This window comes from Apodemus sylvaticus, chromosome 14, assembly GCF_947179515.1.
Source record: "Apodemus sylvaticus chromosome 14, mApoSyl1.1, whole genome shotgun sequence".
NCBI classification, from domain to species: domain Eukaryota; kingdom Metazoa; phylum Chordata; class Mammalia; order Rodentia; family Muridae; genus Apodemus; species Apodemus sylvaticus.
This window is the reverse complement of record NC_067485.1, coordinates 7,690,469-7,707,013: the sequence shown is the minus strand read 5'-3', so window position 1 is coordinate 7,707,013 and position 16,545 is coordinate 7,690,469. Positions and strand designations below refer to the sequence as shown.

General features: G+C 48.6%; 1 protein-coding gene across 5 annotated transcripts; it reads right to left on the bottom strand.

Annotated features, from left to right (window-relative positions):
• Positions 1 to 2,979: 2,979 nt before the first annotated feature.
• Positions 2,980 to 15,460, bottom strand: Isca1 (iron-sulfur cluster assembly 1). 5 transcript variants are annotated; one of them, XR_007973192.1, is made up of 7 exons: positions 15,243 to 15,460; positions 9,320 to 9,373; positions 8,639 to 8,757; positions 8,350 to 8,448; positions 7,935 to 7,956; positions 7,786 to 7,902; positions 5,277 to 5,369 (listed from the first exon to the last, which is right to left on the bottom strand). XR_007973192.1 is itself a non-coding variant. In XM_052156313.1 (5 exons), the coding sequence occupies exons 1-5, from the start codon at positions 15,321 to 15,323 to the stop codon at positions 5,360 to 5,362; spliced, it is 363 nt and encodes a 120-aa protein (XP_052012273.1). In that variant the 5' UTR covers positions 15,324 to 15,454; the 3' UTR covers positions 5,279 to 5,359. The 5 variants fall into 5 exon arrangements, 4 of the variants coding, with proteins under 4 accessions (XP_052012271.1, XP_052012274.1, XP_052012273.1 ...); XM_052156313.1 differs by lacking the exons at positions 7,786 to 7,902; positions 7,935 to 7,956 and having other exon boundaries at positions 5,279 to 5,369; positions 15,243 to 15,454; XM_052156312.1 differs by lacking the exons at positions 5,277 to 5,369; positions 7,786 to 7,902; positions 7,935 to 7,956 and adding an exon at positions 5,653 to 5,940 and having other exon boundaries at positions 15,243 to 15,458.
• Between the last annotated feature and the right edge of the window lie 1,085 nt (positions 15,461 to 16,545).

Below are 16,545 nucleotides of genomic sequence, written 5' to 3'. Positions count from 1 at the left end.
ACAACTCAGTCTCACAGACCTGCGTTTCCTGATCACTCACGCAAGAACGCAAGAACATGGCAAGAAAGGCTATGTTTTTTTTTTGTTTTTTGTTTTTTTTTTTTTGAGGTATTTCCTGCTGAATCAATCCTAGGAAGGTCTGGGTATTTTAGGGACCCTCCAACCTGTGGGTTTTCTTCCAATCCCCTACTCTCCTTTCCTGTTTGTGCGGGGGAGGGGGGTGTGGTGTCCCAGAACAATGAAGCACACCAGGCTGGCCTTCTGAAATGCACAAAGGAGTATTTTTAACCACAGTGGCCCCAGCCTGGGCTGAGCTTCCTGATTTGAACAGTGAGTTTTAAACTGAGGTTATATGAAGCAAGAGATTTGCCACCGTTTGAGGTTACGGGGGAACATTTGATAGCCTAGTCCAAGTGTCACTTAAGGGTGCCAGCAAGTGACTTGCACAGGACACCAGGGTTTGTGTAGATGTGTGAGAGCCTTCCCGGTTAGGGCTGAGGCTAGAAAGACATGATTGTTAGGGATGCTGGCCGAGCCCTTCTGCCTGTGGAGCAAAGAACACTGACACGGTTGGTCGTTGGGGTCCTATCTTCAACGTTTTAATACTGGCCGAGTACCCCCAGCCCAAACCTCCAATAGGTATGGCTGTGAGCAAATAAACAGACTCAAGCTGGCCCCTGTCCTTCAGGGTTCTGCCTCTTCCAGCACACTCTGTGCGTGTGCCGGGTCCAAGCGCCCAGGCACTGCTTTCTTTCACTGTGTGTGTGGTAAGGCAAGGTCTTGTTGCCCACTTCCTGGTTCGCTCTTGAATGTTCAGTTCACATGTAGGCTTGCCCCTTGCCTGGCGGGCTGTAGCTGTGTTCTGACTCCCTTGCACAGCCCAGACTGTCCCGCTGCCTTTCCTGAGCCTGTCTTCCTTCTCAGGGCTTAGCTTTTCTTTCTGTGTAGTCCTGGAACTCACTCTGTAGACCAGGCTGGCCTCCTGCCGCTGCCTCCCAAGTGCTGGGATTAAAGGCATGTGCTACCTACCATCTTCCTTTCAAACTCACTACTTTTGTTCATTTGTTCTCTTTTCCTCTTTCATTTCTTGTCTTTGAAAATTCGGCTGGCTGAGGACATAACCTCAAGGCCACTTTCCGTCTGCCTTCCACCCCTAGAGGTCACCAAAACACGCAGTCTCCGCTGCACCTGTGCAGAGCACAGGGCCATAGCCTGACAGCACAAGGGTTAATGCTGACCTGGCCACACGTAATTACATAAAATATTTACTTATGTCATGCTTTAGATTCTTGCACATGAAAATGTAGTTAGACCTACAGCATATAGCTTTTTTTGGCATGTATTCCACACATAACACAGTACCATACCCTTTAGTGTAGTCTGGGATGAGGTCGGGGCAGCCTCACTGGATCTGAACTGTTAAGACCCTTTTAGAAGGAAGACAAGCTGAGGCTTGGACAACAAAGGGAAAGCATCCCGCGTGGAGATGGTAGTCTCTCCAGTGACATCTGGAAGCATCTGTGTAGGCTGGAGGCATGGTGTGGTGGGTACCAGTGTCAGCTGGAGGGATGCACACATGATGGTGTGTATGTGATACCACAAACAGGCAACAAAGCAAGACAGCACCATCTGCAATGTGTGCTCAGGCTTCTGGAGACAGCAGCAAAATATTGGCATTTTCTGTGGCTTTAGCAGGTAATTACCCAAACTCTCTTCCCCAACAAGAAAAGGCACCATTAGGATCATATAGATGTGTTTTTTAATTGGTAACTCAATCTCTTCATATAATATTGCACAAATTAAGGATGTATCTATAATTTTATTTATGATACAAACTCATCAACATTCATATAAAACTACGAGTTGGTACATTGTGGTGGTAGGTACTTTAGTAAATAGCACAAATATTAAACTCAGCTGCATGAGATTCAGCCTTCCACAAAAGAATTCACAATTACTTAAGATGTCCAATCCAAGTCAATCAAGACCACTTAAAGAAAAACTTGGGCTCTAGGTGTGGTAGCACATGCCTCAGAACGTTGAAGCAGGAGGATTGTGCGTTCAAGGCCGGCCTGTAGTGGACAGCAAAACCATGGCTCAAAAAACTGGTGATAAAAACATTAAAAAAAATTTAGCAATTTCATTTAGGAGCCAGAAAGCACATGCCTACTGGCAAGTGTAATAACTGCATGTTCTGATCCACAGGTCCGATGCTGAGAGTAATCCCACTGCTGCAGATCTTCTCTGTACGAAGAAACTATTGTTTCAAACAATTGTTGTTCTAAACAAACAAGATGGCAATTCACATGAAAGGGTTTACACAAGACTTCCATTCAAAAGAAAACTAAGGCAGTCTCTATAAATTAAGAAACTGGTGAGAGCGCTGGCCAGGCAGGAAGCCAAGGCTCCTCTCCTCCCCAAATGTCTCAGACAGCACTGCTGTGACCCCGGGGAAGGGAGAGCAGGGCAGGAGCTCTGAGAACTATTCTCCATTATGAGGGCTGCTTATCGTAAGCGCTTCTAACTGGAAGGTCTAGGCAAAACACCATGAAGCACGCCCGAGACGACAGACTGAAACCAGGCCTGGTGGTTCCCAACTTCTGATACTGAACTCAGAACTTCAGAACTCGGGAACTGTTGATGGGTTGGCAAGCGAGGCATCTGATAATCACATTTTTGGTAAAAATGTACTGAGCCATGCCAAAGGTGAGGGAAACGAGGTCCACTACACTGCTACCCACAGTTGTCCTGCCTGAGACTGGGGGTTGTTGAAGATTGAGAGAAAGGGACAGGAGACAAAATCAAGGCGTTCTGTGATGCGGTGGCCACGAATCTGGCTCTGGCACAAAGCAGGCCACAGCACGAGCGGGTAGGGGTTCCCTGTACAGAACAGAATGACTCGAGGGAACCAACTGCGTCTCAGGTTCTGTGTCTGACATAGAGGACAGATACCATGTTTTTGGAACCCTACACGCTGGCTTGATTTCCAAATGCCACTTTATTTTCACCCACGAGGCAGCCACACGCCATAACTTCTGAGCACGTGACATCACATGATTTCTTCGGTGAGCTGCAAGGCAGCCCCAGCTCTCCTGGAGTCGGCAGTCCAGAGGTTTCAGACGCTGAAGCTCTCTCCGCAGCCGCAGGTCCCCTTGATGTTGGGGTTGTTGAACACGAACTCACTGGACAGTTTGTCTTCCACATAGTCCATCTCTGTTCCCAGCAGGGTCAGCTGCGCTTTCTTCTCGATGAACACTCGGACTCCTTGGGGAAAAGGAAACACACGTCACAGCCCACAGTGCAGAGTGTGCAGACCAAAGCCCAGGCTCTCAGTGGGCAATGTCAGTCACCCTACAGCTGACGAGTGACCTCGGACTTCCTTCCAGCGGGAAGTCCGTAGCTTCCTGCTGGTCCAGTCTGCATCCAACCAATTCTATACACAATAGAGAAGACCTTAGCTACGTGGAAACCCTGGCGTTGGCTTTTCACTGTAGTTTACTGTTTTTTTTTTTTTTTTCCCAATTTGCTGTAGGAAAACATGTAATGTAATGCTATGTGCTTTTAAATGATGACATGAGAGACCTGTGCCTGACACCATCAGCTAAAAATACCCACAGTACTGTTGTTTCATGGTGTACTTCTAACCAGACCACATACACAAGACCAAACAGTGAGCCCTGGACTCCAGAGCTGCAGCTGCTGCTGGCCTCACACTAACACATGAACACACAGCACGGGTGTTTTCCTCTGTCGGGGTGGGTGAGGCTTACGTTTGAACTGATGCCATTCTTAGACTTTCATGTGGAGGGGTGTCTGCCTGTAGGTGTTTGTGCAATGCCTGTGCCACAGAGGACAGGCACTGGAACAAAAGTTAGAGATGTTGTGACTGAGTGCTGGGAACTGAACCCCAGTCCTCTGGAAGAGCCACAAGCATCTCTCCAGCTCCAATTTTTTTTTTTTCATAATTTACAAATGGCCTTTACTGATAATTTCAGTTAAGTATGATGGACATAGAGTCAGGAATAGAATTCCTGCCTGTCTCACACAGAAAGGGCTGCAAGCCCTATCAGCGCGGCTCAGAAGCACAGCCCTGACCACAAAGCCTCCTTTCTTTCTCTCTTTCTCAGGGGCTGTAGTGTTCTTTCCTGTGTCTTACACAAGACCTTGCTAGCCCAGGCTGGCCTGACCTTATCTTGAACCCCAAACTTACAATCCCCATCACCACTAGTAGCAGCATTACCCCCCACAAACCGCGCCTCCTCACTCAATGCCGGGGCCGCTGAAAGCGTAGCTGTGGTGGAGCATGTGCTGTTCCTGCAGAGGACCCGCACTCATCTCAGGCAGCCTGGAACCCCTGGTCATTCCAGCTCCAGGGACCAGCTGCCTCTGGCCTCCCCAGGGATCAGGAGTCTGCACTAACACACACACACACACACACACACACACACACACCCACACACACCCACTATATATGCAAAACTATTCAACAGAAATGGCTGGATGGTTCGTTCACTTTGTTCTGTGGTTTTAAAATCTGTGTGGGTGGTGAGAGGCTCGGGGGTAAAAGGATCTTGCCTTGAGAGCCTGAGCTGACACTCAGAGCCCACAGTGAAGGGAGAGGACCAACTCCCAAAAGCTGTCCCAACTTCACAAACTAACATGACCTTTAAAAAAAGGTGTGAGGCAACTGTAACTGTAGCACTCAGAAGCTGCAGAAAGAGAATCAAGATACAAGCCTGGGCTACATAGGAAAGACACTGTCTCAAAAAACCAAAACAACAAAAACAAAAAACTGCGATCAAAATCAACCAAAGCCTCTCCCAGTGATGACCGTTAGAGCAGAGGCAACCCAGCTTCTCCGAACCACGAGCCTCCCAGCTACTGAACCTCTCCTTGCACGGTTCAGTGCAATGGAGAAAAAGTCCCCTCTCTCCTTTCAGTGGCTGCACACAGATAATATGCCAGAGAAAGCCTGCCTGCCAAGGCCAGGCACGCAACAAGCACCACTCACACGGCTCCTACGACAAACAACAGTCTTTACATCTGCTCTGTACAAGAAAAGTTTTCGTCAGAACAATGTGCTCAGAAAACATTAGAGAAACCAAAAACTGCACTACTTCCCAGAGGTGAGCATGGGAGTATACTCTCTCTCATCACGGGGAGGTAGAGTGGGAATTAAGGTCATTCTTCCACCTGCCCACAAAGAGTTCAGGGCTAGCCTAGGCTACAAAAGAACTTGTCTCAAAAAGACAAGAGAGCTCACCGTCTTGAATAACTTCTTCATCAGAATCTCCCTTCGTCTTTGTATACTCCAGGCTGTAGGAAAGGCCGTTACAGCCCCTGGTTCGCACGCCAACTTTCAGACCCACCTGAAAAGATTTGAGATTACAAGCTTAGTGTTAACAGTACAGGTTAAAGGACTACTGAAAATCTTGGCTACAGTCAATGTGGTGGCTCACACCTCGGACCCCAGCACTTGCCTGGGAGGCTGAGGGATGAGGACTTTGGCAAGCTAGAGGCCAAAGAGTAAGACAAAGTCTCTAGAAAAGCAACAGGGCTGCATTAGCTCAGAAAAGGGCTGACCGGGTCAGCTCAGGAACACACACACACACACACACACACACACACACACACACACACACACACACACACACACACAGTAATACAGATACCTGCACATAGAATAAAATCAAATTTAAAGGAAAAAAAGCAACCTTTGATATTTATCCCCATTATTGCCCGCCCCCTTTTTTTCTGAGACAGGGTTTCTCTGTGTGGTCCTGGCTGTCCTGGAACTCACTCTGTAGACCAGGCTGGCCTCAAACTCATAAATCCTCCTGCCTCTGCCTCCCAAGTGCTGGGATTACAGACGTGCACCACCACGCCCAGCCCTCCTTTTCTCTTAAACTTGGTGATATGTAACTCGGTTACATAATGCCCCTGTAAGAACAAATATAACAGGAAACAAGTTTGAAAACAACACAGACAACACACAGGAAGAAGCACACAGCCACTGCTGTCCTGTTTTTCCAGGCCCGGTTGCATGTGCATCTGTGTTCTGTATCACAGCACACTGCGCACTTCCCTTTATTTATGGACACAAGGCTCCAGTTCAGTGTCAGCTCTCCAGCTTTAATCTGAAGTAACGTGGGCACAGTGAACACACGTTGCCTGTTGCCTGTCTTATAGTTCAGGCTGGCCTCAGACTCACGATCCACCTGGCTCACCCTTCAAAATGCTGGGGGTGTGTTACCAGACCTCACCTTTTTTTTCTTGTTTTGTTTTGAATATAGGGTCTGAACGATGTAGCCAAGCCTGGGCCAGCCCAGAACTCATGACCTGCTAGTTTCTAGGCTAGCTCAAAGGCTTGTGTCCACTACAGTTGGCTTTCTTTTCTTCTGAGACAGGGTCTCTCTGCCTCTGCCTCCCAAAAGCCCGGAGTTAAAGGTATGCACCCACCACACCCATCCTCCTTTTCTTTCCTTCTTTCTTTCTTTCTTTCTTTCTTTCTTTCTTTCTTTCTTTCTTTCTTTCTTTCTTTCTCTCTCTCTCTCTCTCTCTCTCTCTCTCTCTCTCTCTCTCTCTCTCTCTCTCTCTCTCTCTCTCTCTCTCTCTCTCTCTTTTTCTTTCTTTCTTTCTTTTTTGTTTTTTGGCTTTTCGAGACAGGGTTTCTCTGTGTAGACCAGGCTGTCCTTGAACTCAGAAATCCACCTGCCTCTGCCTCCTAAGTGCTGGGATTAAACGTGTGTGCCCCACCTCTGCCTGGTCCTCTTTTCTTTTGATGGCAGGGATTTGGAGGTGTTCTCGGAGGCTTGTGGTTAGTGAACACGGAGGCTCATCTTGTTACCTGGCAACCATCCTGCCTTCCGAGGAGCCTCCTATCTAGGGCAATTCAGTAAAACATTCCAAAATACCAGGAAGCCTAAGACCCCTGTAGAGGTGTGTGTGTGTGTGTGTGTGTGTGTGTGTTTGTGTTAGGGGTGGGGTACAGCGGGAGCTGAAGGAGAGGCCATGTGCTTACTGGCTTGCTTGGCCCCCTCGTGGCTTGCTTGGCCTCTTTTCTTTTTTTTTCCTTTCTTTTAAAAGGAATTATTTATTTCATGTAAGTGAGCACACTGTAGCTGTCTTCAGACACTCCAGAAGAGGGCATCAGATCCCATTACAGATGGTTGTGAGCCACCATGTGGTTGCTGGGAACTGAACTCAGGACACTCTGGAAGAGCAGTCAGTGCTCTTAGCCGCTGAGCCATCTCTCCAGCCCCATGCCTGCTTTCTTATAGGACCTGGGACCACCAACCTGGGACTGAAACCACAACAGCCCCTCCGCCCACACCCTCGTCAATCACAAATTAAGAAAATGTCCTACAGGTTTCCCTACAGCTCAGGGTTATTTATGGAGGCATTTTCTCAGTTGAGGCTCCCTCCTCAGATGACTCCAGCTTGTGTCAAGTTGACATAAAACTGTCTAGCACAACACATTGGTGTGATTTTTCTAACAATATCTACCTATGCTCTCAGTATTGGGGCCTGCCTTTTCTTTTACGCAAACAGTCAATCACCACTTCCCTAGGCCTGCCCTACCAGGGCACTGGAGTTCTGTGAGGCTGTAAGGTGTGCTTGCTTCCCAGGCTCCATCACAGTGGGGAGTTTGCAAAGCTTAGAATGAGGACTTTTCATTCCAAGTGGGAATAAGCTGCCTGGATGAATTTCTGGAACATAAGTTCTAAGCACTTTTTTGTTTCCATCTCTGTACCCAGAAATCCTTAAGAAAGCAGAAGTCTAAACCCGAGGCAGGGGCATTAGAGTTCTGACGGGGTGAGGTCTGTCCTTGTGTGTCTGAAGTCCATGCTCACTCCCAGAGACACACAAAGCAAAAGCAAACAGAATTGCTCCTCCTCAGCATTGGAAAATACAGTGTGAAGCCAGGCTTGGCAGCTCACAGCGGCAGCCCAAGCACTGGGGAAGGAAAGAGAGAGGTTGATCTCCATGGCTTCAAAGGCAGCCTCATTTACATAGAATTCCGACCTGGGCAGGTTTAGGTAACGGCAGTTTTGGAAAAGGAGTTGTTAATGCTATAAATTACATATTTTTACACCATCAAGAACAAATATACCTTTATAAACCTACACAACTAATTTCATGGAGTTTTGGGGGGTTCTTGGTCAATTTATGTACTAGAAAGTCCAAACAAGGTCAGAGAGCTGACATCTGTTAGCATTTAACAACTCCAGGATGGAGCTGTGAGCAGTCCAGTTAACTGTTCAGAGCATCCAGAAAATAGCCCCAGGCCTAACAAATGACTACCCACAGGCCACAGCTCAAAGAGATTCACAGACTCAATTCAATTACCCTGTATGCGGGACGGATCCTCTGTGGACACAGTAAGTCATGCATCCGGGTCCAGAACCCTGGGCCTGGCTCACTTCACCAACAGTCGGTAAATGATATCTGTGGCAGACACAAAAACCCAGATACCTTTCCTACACAAGGTTAGTTGAACAAATCAAACCTTCTCAGGAAGGTGGGCAGCCATGAAGGAGGGTGTGACGGTTTGAATATGTTTGGCCCAAGAAGTGGCAAAGTTAGGAGGTGTGGCCTTGTTGAAGTATCACTGTGGGCAAGGGCTTAAGACTCTCACCTAGCTGCCAGGAAGTCAGCCTTCAGATGAAGATGTAGAACTGTCAGCTCCTCTTCCACCAGGCCTGCCTGGATGCTGCCATGTTCCTGCCTTGATGATAACTGACTGAACCTCTGAACCTGTAAGCCAGCCCCAATGAAATGTTGTCCTTATAAGAGTAGCCTTGGCCATGGTGTCTGTTCACAGCAGTAAGACCCTAACTAAGACAGAGTACGAACTTTAATAATGACCTGGAAGATCTTCAGGCTGAATGATCAGAGTAAAAACGAAGTGTAAGCACAGCATGTACTGCACTGTCTGTGGAAGCAAGAGAAGCCCACACAAGAACCCGTGCAGGCAGGCCAGTGCTTCCCCAGGGAGCCTCATAACTTGGGAGTACCCAGGCACAGTGAGCCCGCAGACAGGCTCAGGCTGCTCTGTAGTCTGGTTGTCTGGCTGTCTAGGGTCATGAGCAGCCGCTTTCTATGGAAATGCTCGCTCCCTGTGTAAGAGTCAAGAGTCTGTGTGCAGTTCCCTGTAGAGCACCTGCCTGAGTGAGGCCCGGGGTTGAATCCTTGTCCAGGTAAAAACTAACACAACCAAACACCTCAATCAACGAAAACATACATACTTGCAGCAAAATAAATACATTTGTCCCCAGAACAGAACTTTAGCTCTGCTAACCTTTCAACAGTTACTTACATGCTCAGGCTTGTCTTTAAGAAGTTGTTTTATCTTGTTCACAGCAGAGGGGGTCTGAAAAAGAAACAGTTTATCAAACTCATCTTCTGGCCAGCCCTTCCATTACAGCAGCCTGTAACAAGCTCACGTCTTGCCAGAGGACCTGTAGATCTAGTCCAGCAAAGGGAAGCCAAAGCCTCCTCTGCCTGTGCCATCTACCCTGACAGAGCCCTGCTTTCCCTGAGAAGATCATATTTTGTGCATCTACTGCACGCTCTGGAACAAGCACACTGTCAGACAGAGATGCTCAGAAACAGCCAACCAATGGAAAAGCCAGCCTTCCGGAGGTTTCCCTATGGGCTTAGTCCCCTTCAGTTCATCTCAATGGGTGGCTAGAGGGCTGCTTCTGGGCTCAGACTTCCAGTGTGGGTCAACACACACCTGGTATCTGGGTGGGCGGTCACTGTCCTCAGTGACAGGCCTAGGTCTGTGGCTGTGTTTCTTAGAATGCAATTCACCCTAGCCTAGTGGTCTTCAGCATGAGAAAAATGTCTGGATGTACAGACAAGTGCCACCAGACTCATTTTCTTGTAGAGGACGCTGGGACCTAGTCTGATCTGAAATATTCCTGGACTATTCACTGGGTATGCCCAAGGGGAGATGTCATGAACATTTTTCTAATGTCTAGTTTTCTACTGGGGTGATGGGTAATCCTTTCCCTAGGAGTCTTGTTAAGACAAACTACTGAAATGCAGGGGAGGCAGCCTAGACAGGGAGATATTCTGGAATCAGGGAGAGGACCAGGCACAGTACAGACTGGCAGCTACTGTAGGGAAGGTAGAGGACCCACGAGGAGGTGATGGTGTCCTTGCTCTTTATGTCCATTAGCTGCTCCCGCTGGCAGGGTCCCTCCTCATCAAGCTCAGTGAGCACCCGGCCAAGGCCAGAGGGACAGATCACAGGCACAGCCCTAGCCTGGGCTCGCTCTCTCAGCTGAAGACTGGACAGACGATGGGGTACAAATACAGGGTCAGAACTAAATCAAGAGTCATGGACTCAGCACTGAAAACAGCAGGAACCACGGCGCTGTGCCACAGGCAGGAAGGCAGCTCCTTTGGTAACTCGTGGCTTTGCAGTCCTGGGGACACTTGGGGAGATCCAGGCCTGCAGGACGTCCTGTCCTCAAAAGGAAAGGTGGGAGCCCCTGGGGAATGAATGATACGGGAGATGTCCTCCAGTCTCCACACATATGCATACATGTACACATGCGCCAGCAACCCCTTTACATACACACCCCACACACAAAAAGAAAGTAATGTGATGCATGTAAAGTAATCGGCTGCTGTTTAGTGCACTATTTTAAGCTCTTATGTATATGATATGTGTGTATTTTGTGTAGCACTGCAAAAAAAAAAAAAAAAAAAATCAATGCCAGCCGGTCTGTCAAGGCCTCTGTTACAGTGCTGCTGACCAGAGAGGCACGTGCAGGCACTGCAAGAAGGGCAGAAGAAAGGAATTGGAACGCCAAAAATTTAACAAAAACACACTAAAGTTCTAACAACTCGGGCATGGTGGCGCAGGCTTTTAGACCCAGCACTGGGAAGGCAGAGGCCTGGTCTATAGAGGGAGTTCTGGGACAGCCAGTGCTACACAGAGAAACCCTGTCTCGAAAAAACCAAATCCAAAAAACCAAAAAAAAACAAAAACAAAACAAAAAAAACCCCCCAAAAAACAACAACAACAAAAAAAAAAACCTTAGACTGTACAGCTTAGGGAGCCGAGATTGTTGGAGCTAGACTCTGTCGTGAGCCTGGGTAGAACACATGGGGAGGAGGAGAAGATGAAACCCAGCATACTGTCTGATGACAACACAGGGGCTCTCTCATTAACTGGGTGTGACTTTTATCCCCATAAAGTTTTCTAAGTTGCCTACTTTGGTGTTTTCTTCTTTTCTCAAGTCTCAGAAAACATTTAGACAGTGGCTGCCTGTAATTCTGGCTATTGGGAAGCTGAGGCAGGAGGATCATGAATTTGAGGTCAGCCTGATATACACAGCTAGTTTGTCTCAAAGCAATTTCAACACAGGGAGCAAAAGCAAGCTATGCAGACCATCCACACTGCCGCGAACTGCTAGAATCCACATCTTGTATATGATATGTATATAGGAAAAGGCACAAGAGGAAAAGTAACATTAAAAGAACCTGAATGGCTAGGTGGTGGTGTTGGCACTTACTTGGGAGGCAGAGGCAGGTGGATTTCTGAGTTCGAGGTCAGTCTGGTCTACAGAGTGAGTTCCAGGACAGCCAGGGCTACACAGATAAACCCTGTCTTGGAAAACAACAACAACAACAACAACAACAACAACAACAACAACAAAAACCCAAAACCCAAACCCACCCACCCAAAAAAAAAAAAAAAAAAAAAAAAAGGTCCTTAATGTCTGTAAGCTGCTGTCAAGTGACCAAAACCAGTGTTAACTTTGCCCTGTTCCTCCCTGAGGAGCTTTTACTAAGAAGCTCTCAACTAAGAGGAAGGGAGGGGCAGCTTAAACTGGCCAAGGGACTGCTCTATTCCTGCCTTGTTCTGGAGATAGACTGTGCATGCCAGACTGGTCTTAACACTTGACCCTTATGCTTCTGTGAGCTGCCATACAGGCCAAGGGACTGTTCTGATTAGTCAGTCAAAAGAACTGCATGGGTCCGGATGGGACTGCCCTTTGTGATCACAGTAGAGCTGGACATGGTACTAGAAAGAAGGTAAGTACCCACTTGCCTCAGGTCTGTGTGCACACCCTGTCAGAGGGGAGGTCTTCCCTCAACCCCACTACAAGTCTGGCAGCTTTCTACTATGTCTGCATTCCCAGACCAGCTCAACTTGAACCTTCCCAAGAAATTTACCAACAAGTAAGGGCTCAGAATTCAGATTATTTAAATTCTGTAAAGTTGAGTAATGCCTTTTAATCAGCTCCTGTGTAAACTACCACAGGAGCATGGCTGCTTGAAGGGAGAACATAGTGAAGATGTTGTTTAAGAATGTTTCAAAGGGTTGGTGAGGCAGCTTGTCAGGTAAAGGAACCTGTGGACATGATTGAGGACCAGATTTGATCCCTGGGACCCACAGGAAGGAAGAAGGGAAGTGATACCTCTGATCACACAATCACTAAGGCATGCATGACCACACATACACAACAAACAAGTGTAATTTAAAACATTAAAAATGCAAACCAAACAATGGTTTATTCCAAGGCTGTTTTTTTGTCAGAATGCTGGGAAGTGCACTTCTGCAGCGAGTGTTTCAGAACTCTCACATGGCCTGGGCCGGGCGGCAGGGTGGCTGCTGGCCACTGGAGCCCCAGTCCAGCCGCTCCCATCCCAGCACTGCGATTACAAGGATGCACCACCCCCACCCCCAGCTTCTTTTTTTTTAATCTGGGAACTGGAGAGGAACCGGGAGCTTCACAGCTCCTTCTCTGCGGCTTGGGCCCCTCCCCCACAGGCCCCTCCCCTAGCTGGTATTTGTTATGCTTTTAATCTTACAACTCAGGTTAAGATGTAATTAAATATTTGCAAGGGCTACTAAATTAATGTCCAAAGAGTTAACAACTGTGGAACAAACAACTCTTCACAATGAACACACAACACCTCACCAACGGCTTCCTCTCCTCACTCATAACCTAAAGCAGCTTCTACCCTGGACTAGGAACCTGGCTGCACTCTGCAGGTTTTTCTGGTACATTCTAAACCAGAGGCACATGCTAGTTGCTGTTCCAAAGATGATCTGGCCATACTCCAGTGAAGCAACAGGTCCTTCTACACGCTGGGCCCTCTCTATCAGGCCATGCTGGGAAGCTAAGGCCTCCAGTCTTCTGTATATATATAGTTAACTAGCCTGTCTTCACACATCAACATGGATACTAGCTAGGCCCCATTGCACACTCAGAAGCCGAGCTTTGTGCAGTATGAGCCTCTAGTCATGAGAGTTGACTACCTCTGTCTTGTTCAATGATAAAGATAAGGATGCCTGTCAACCAGGAGGTAATTTTCACATCCTTCAGTCACATCTGCTCCCTACAAACTCAATTCTATTAACTCTTAGATATATGGGGGTGGAAAGGAGCCCATTCTTGCCCACGCTTTTTGGATGTGGTAAGCTGGAGCCATTCCAGGTTTACAGATCTTACCACTTTACACCAGTGTAGTGGCTATTCCTGGTTGTCAATTTGCCCATATCTGGAATGAACTACAATCCAGAATTGGAGGGCTCACCTGTGATCCAGATTGTGAGGCTGGAAGATACAAGTTTCTGACCTGGATCTTGGTATGGAGATCTTGAGGCACAGTGGCCATGAAAAGCTTAGGCCCAGGCAAGGTAGTGCACATCTTCAGTCCCAGGAGACTAAGACAAGATCTCTGAGTTCATGGTGGTATATACCTTTAATCTGGGCCACACCTTCTGCTGGAGGCCTACATAAGGGCCTTGGAAGATGAAGATTCGCTCTTCTTCACCTGTTTGCACTTATTTGCCAGCACATCTGTTGGAACCTACTTCTACAGAAGACCAGGGGAAACAACTAGCCTCGTGGGATCACACACAGCCCAGTGTGCCAGCCGGTCAATTCTGCCCAGGACTGGCATTGGCTCACAGACAGTTGGTGCTTATGTTTTATGTTATACCTTTCCTGGCCATGGCTGACCTCTAGTAGACTCTACAGATGTTGCAGTATGTCAGACTCCCTGCTGTCAGGCTGAAGTGCCAGCCAGGCAATGCTAACTCTTATCAGTCTTGTTTGCTAGTTATCTCTCTCTCACACTTTAGGCCACCTCAATGCTTTTGCATTTGCCGTGTGCTGGGATTCAAAATGTTTACCAGAAGCTCAAAAACAAGCACGAACCATGACATCTGCCAACAGGCTACAGGGCTGTTCCCTGTGTCCTATGAAAATCAGGGAAAGGTGATTCTAGGACCAGGCCTAACACCACAGACTCTACAGCTGAGCCAGGCAGCACGGCAGAGGGTGTGAATTGAGATCTGCTACAACAATACACAACCAAACAGAAGATTACAAAGCAGGACACAGGCCAGGCCTGTGCAAAAGAGATGTTACTTACTCCTGGTAAGAATGGCCTACCGAGGGTGGGACCCAGGCAACTCAGTTGTCATGAAAAACAGTAGGTCTTGATAATGTATGCTGAAGAGGTAGGAAAGGGGAAGAAAGGGGCGAGTCCAAATTTCCCAAGCAACATGTAATATGCCAAATGGTGACTAAAAAAAAAAAAAAAAAAAAAAAAAAAAAAACCCTAAGCAATCAAACAAACAACGCAAACAACGACAACAACAACAACCACCACCTGTTCTGCGCCTCGACTTTTCTGGGACCTACTATTTATTACTTGTATAAGGATTCTGAGTAAGATGAACATAGCTGGAATTGTCCTTGCACAATCCTAGAATCCATGATATACCTGCGGAGAAGAAAACTAGCTTGCTCCTGAGGAAAAAGCAATACATAACACAGTGTGATTATTGGGGCAAACTGAAGGGACAAACAACGACCTATCATAAATGCGGTTTCTCTTACTTGATCACGACTTACTTCTATTTTGCTTCAACTAATTATAGGCAAGAGCCCCTCTTAGGACTCTGGATGGAGCGGATGTATTCCTGGTCTCACGCTGTCCGCATCCTAAGCCTGCCTCCCTCCTGGGCTGACGCCTCGAGGGAGGTTATGGCGAGCCGCGGCGTTCCCTGCGTGACCTTTCTCCCGGAACGCCGTGACCTCGGCGGCAAACCGCCGTCCTCGGCCTCGGCCGCCCGGTGGCAGCGCCCACAGCCAGTCCGCCCCACCGAGCTCCGCGCGCGGCCCGCCGGGAGCCTGAGCCCGCGTCCAGGCTTGCTCTGCGCCCCGGGCCGCCGCCACCTCCCCGCGGACGCCGAGGGGACTCACCAGCGTGAGCGCCGCCCGCGTGGGCTGCAGTTTCCTCTTGCTCACGGCCCGCACGGTGGCGCGGACCAACGACGCCGACATGTCCACGTCGCAGCGCCCGCAGCCTCGGGCTGGAGCGTGGGGCCTCAGCTTCTCTCCATGGACACGGCGGGCACTTTGACGCCACAAGCTCCTGCGCAGGCGCTACAGGCCCCGCCCCCAGATGCCCGCCCCGCTCCACCATTGGACAGTCCGGGTGAGTGACGGGCCGGGCCGATTGGCCGTCATCACTGACGAGGCACGGGAGGTGACCTGTGACCTTGCTGACTTCGTGGGGCACTGTGCTACCGGAAGCGGAATGGCTTCTTCCGTACAGCTCATTTTGACAACAGGCCCCCGGAAGTGGGGACGCCGTTCTGTAACCCTGAAGCTTCTCTGACAGTAAAGCAAGCGGATAGACATCACACGACAGGTTTCCAGTTATTGAAATGTCACTCTTGTGTAGCGCTTTGTGTCAAGAAAACTGAGCACGTACATAGTTACCAGCCTCGCAACAGACTGGAACAGACAGGATGGAAGCACGGGCATGGAGCCTCTATCCGAGCCTCCGAGAGTGCCCTGGACGCTACGTTAGAACCAGTTCTTGATTCCCGACCCGGGTCCCGTGCGCGTTTAGGGTCTCCTTTCCAGCAAGCGGTTCCCACTTGATTAGCTGTGTGCTTGTCAACAAGCCTCGGCTCCCTTCGCGGCCGCTGCGACGGGCTCGCGGTGACGTAGGAACTGGAGCTCCTTTATCTTGGAGCTGCAGCTGGCCGGGTGCAGCCATTGGGTGGGCGTGGGGAGCACTGAGGAGTTTGCTAGCCCTGAACGCCCCCTTATGGTTCCAGGGAGGCCAAGGGAGGGAAATGGATTCGGCTCAGGTCTAGACTGAAAGAACAAGTGCTTTCTTTCCCAGTATGCTCTCACTGATCTGACCAGAAGGGGCAGTTTCCAGTCCTAAGTGGGGACTTAAGCCATGCTGGAACATTGACAGAGTAAGTCTGATATTCCACATTGCTGCTGCCTAGAGCTGCCCAGGAACTAAGAAAATGTTCTGCCCCTTTCTTCATAGCTTTACAAAGAGTGGGTATACCATGTTTTCAACTCTATTTTTAATGCATGAATATTGTGAACCCCACTCAATCATTGATCTCTCCTGCAAGGATTTTGTTCCACTTGGGAAGATTTTTCCCCCTTAAGATAAAAGCCACCTTTGAAGCAAAGGAAAAAGAGATTGAAAACATTTTCTAAGCACACTGAAAACACGTTTTTTTTTAATACCAGG

Excerpts from the sequence above, each read along its gene's own strand:
- Isca1 (XM_052156311.1), bottom strand. The coding sequence starts at position 15,323 with ATGTCGGCGTCGTTGGTCCGCGCCACCGTGCGGGCCGTGAGCAAGAGG. Across the intron at positions 5,370-9,319 it reads TTAAAGACAAGCCTGAGCAT|GTGGGTCTGAAAGTTGGCGT; the intron begins GTAAGTAACTGT and ends AAATCTTTTCAG. Across the intron at positions 3,265-5,263 it reads TGAAGAAGTTATTCAAGACG|GAGTCCGAGTGTTCATCGAG; the intron begins GTGAGCTCTCTT and ends CTTTTCCCCAAG.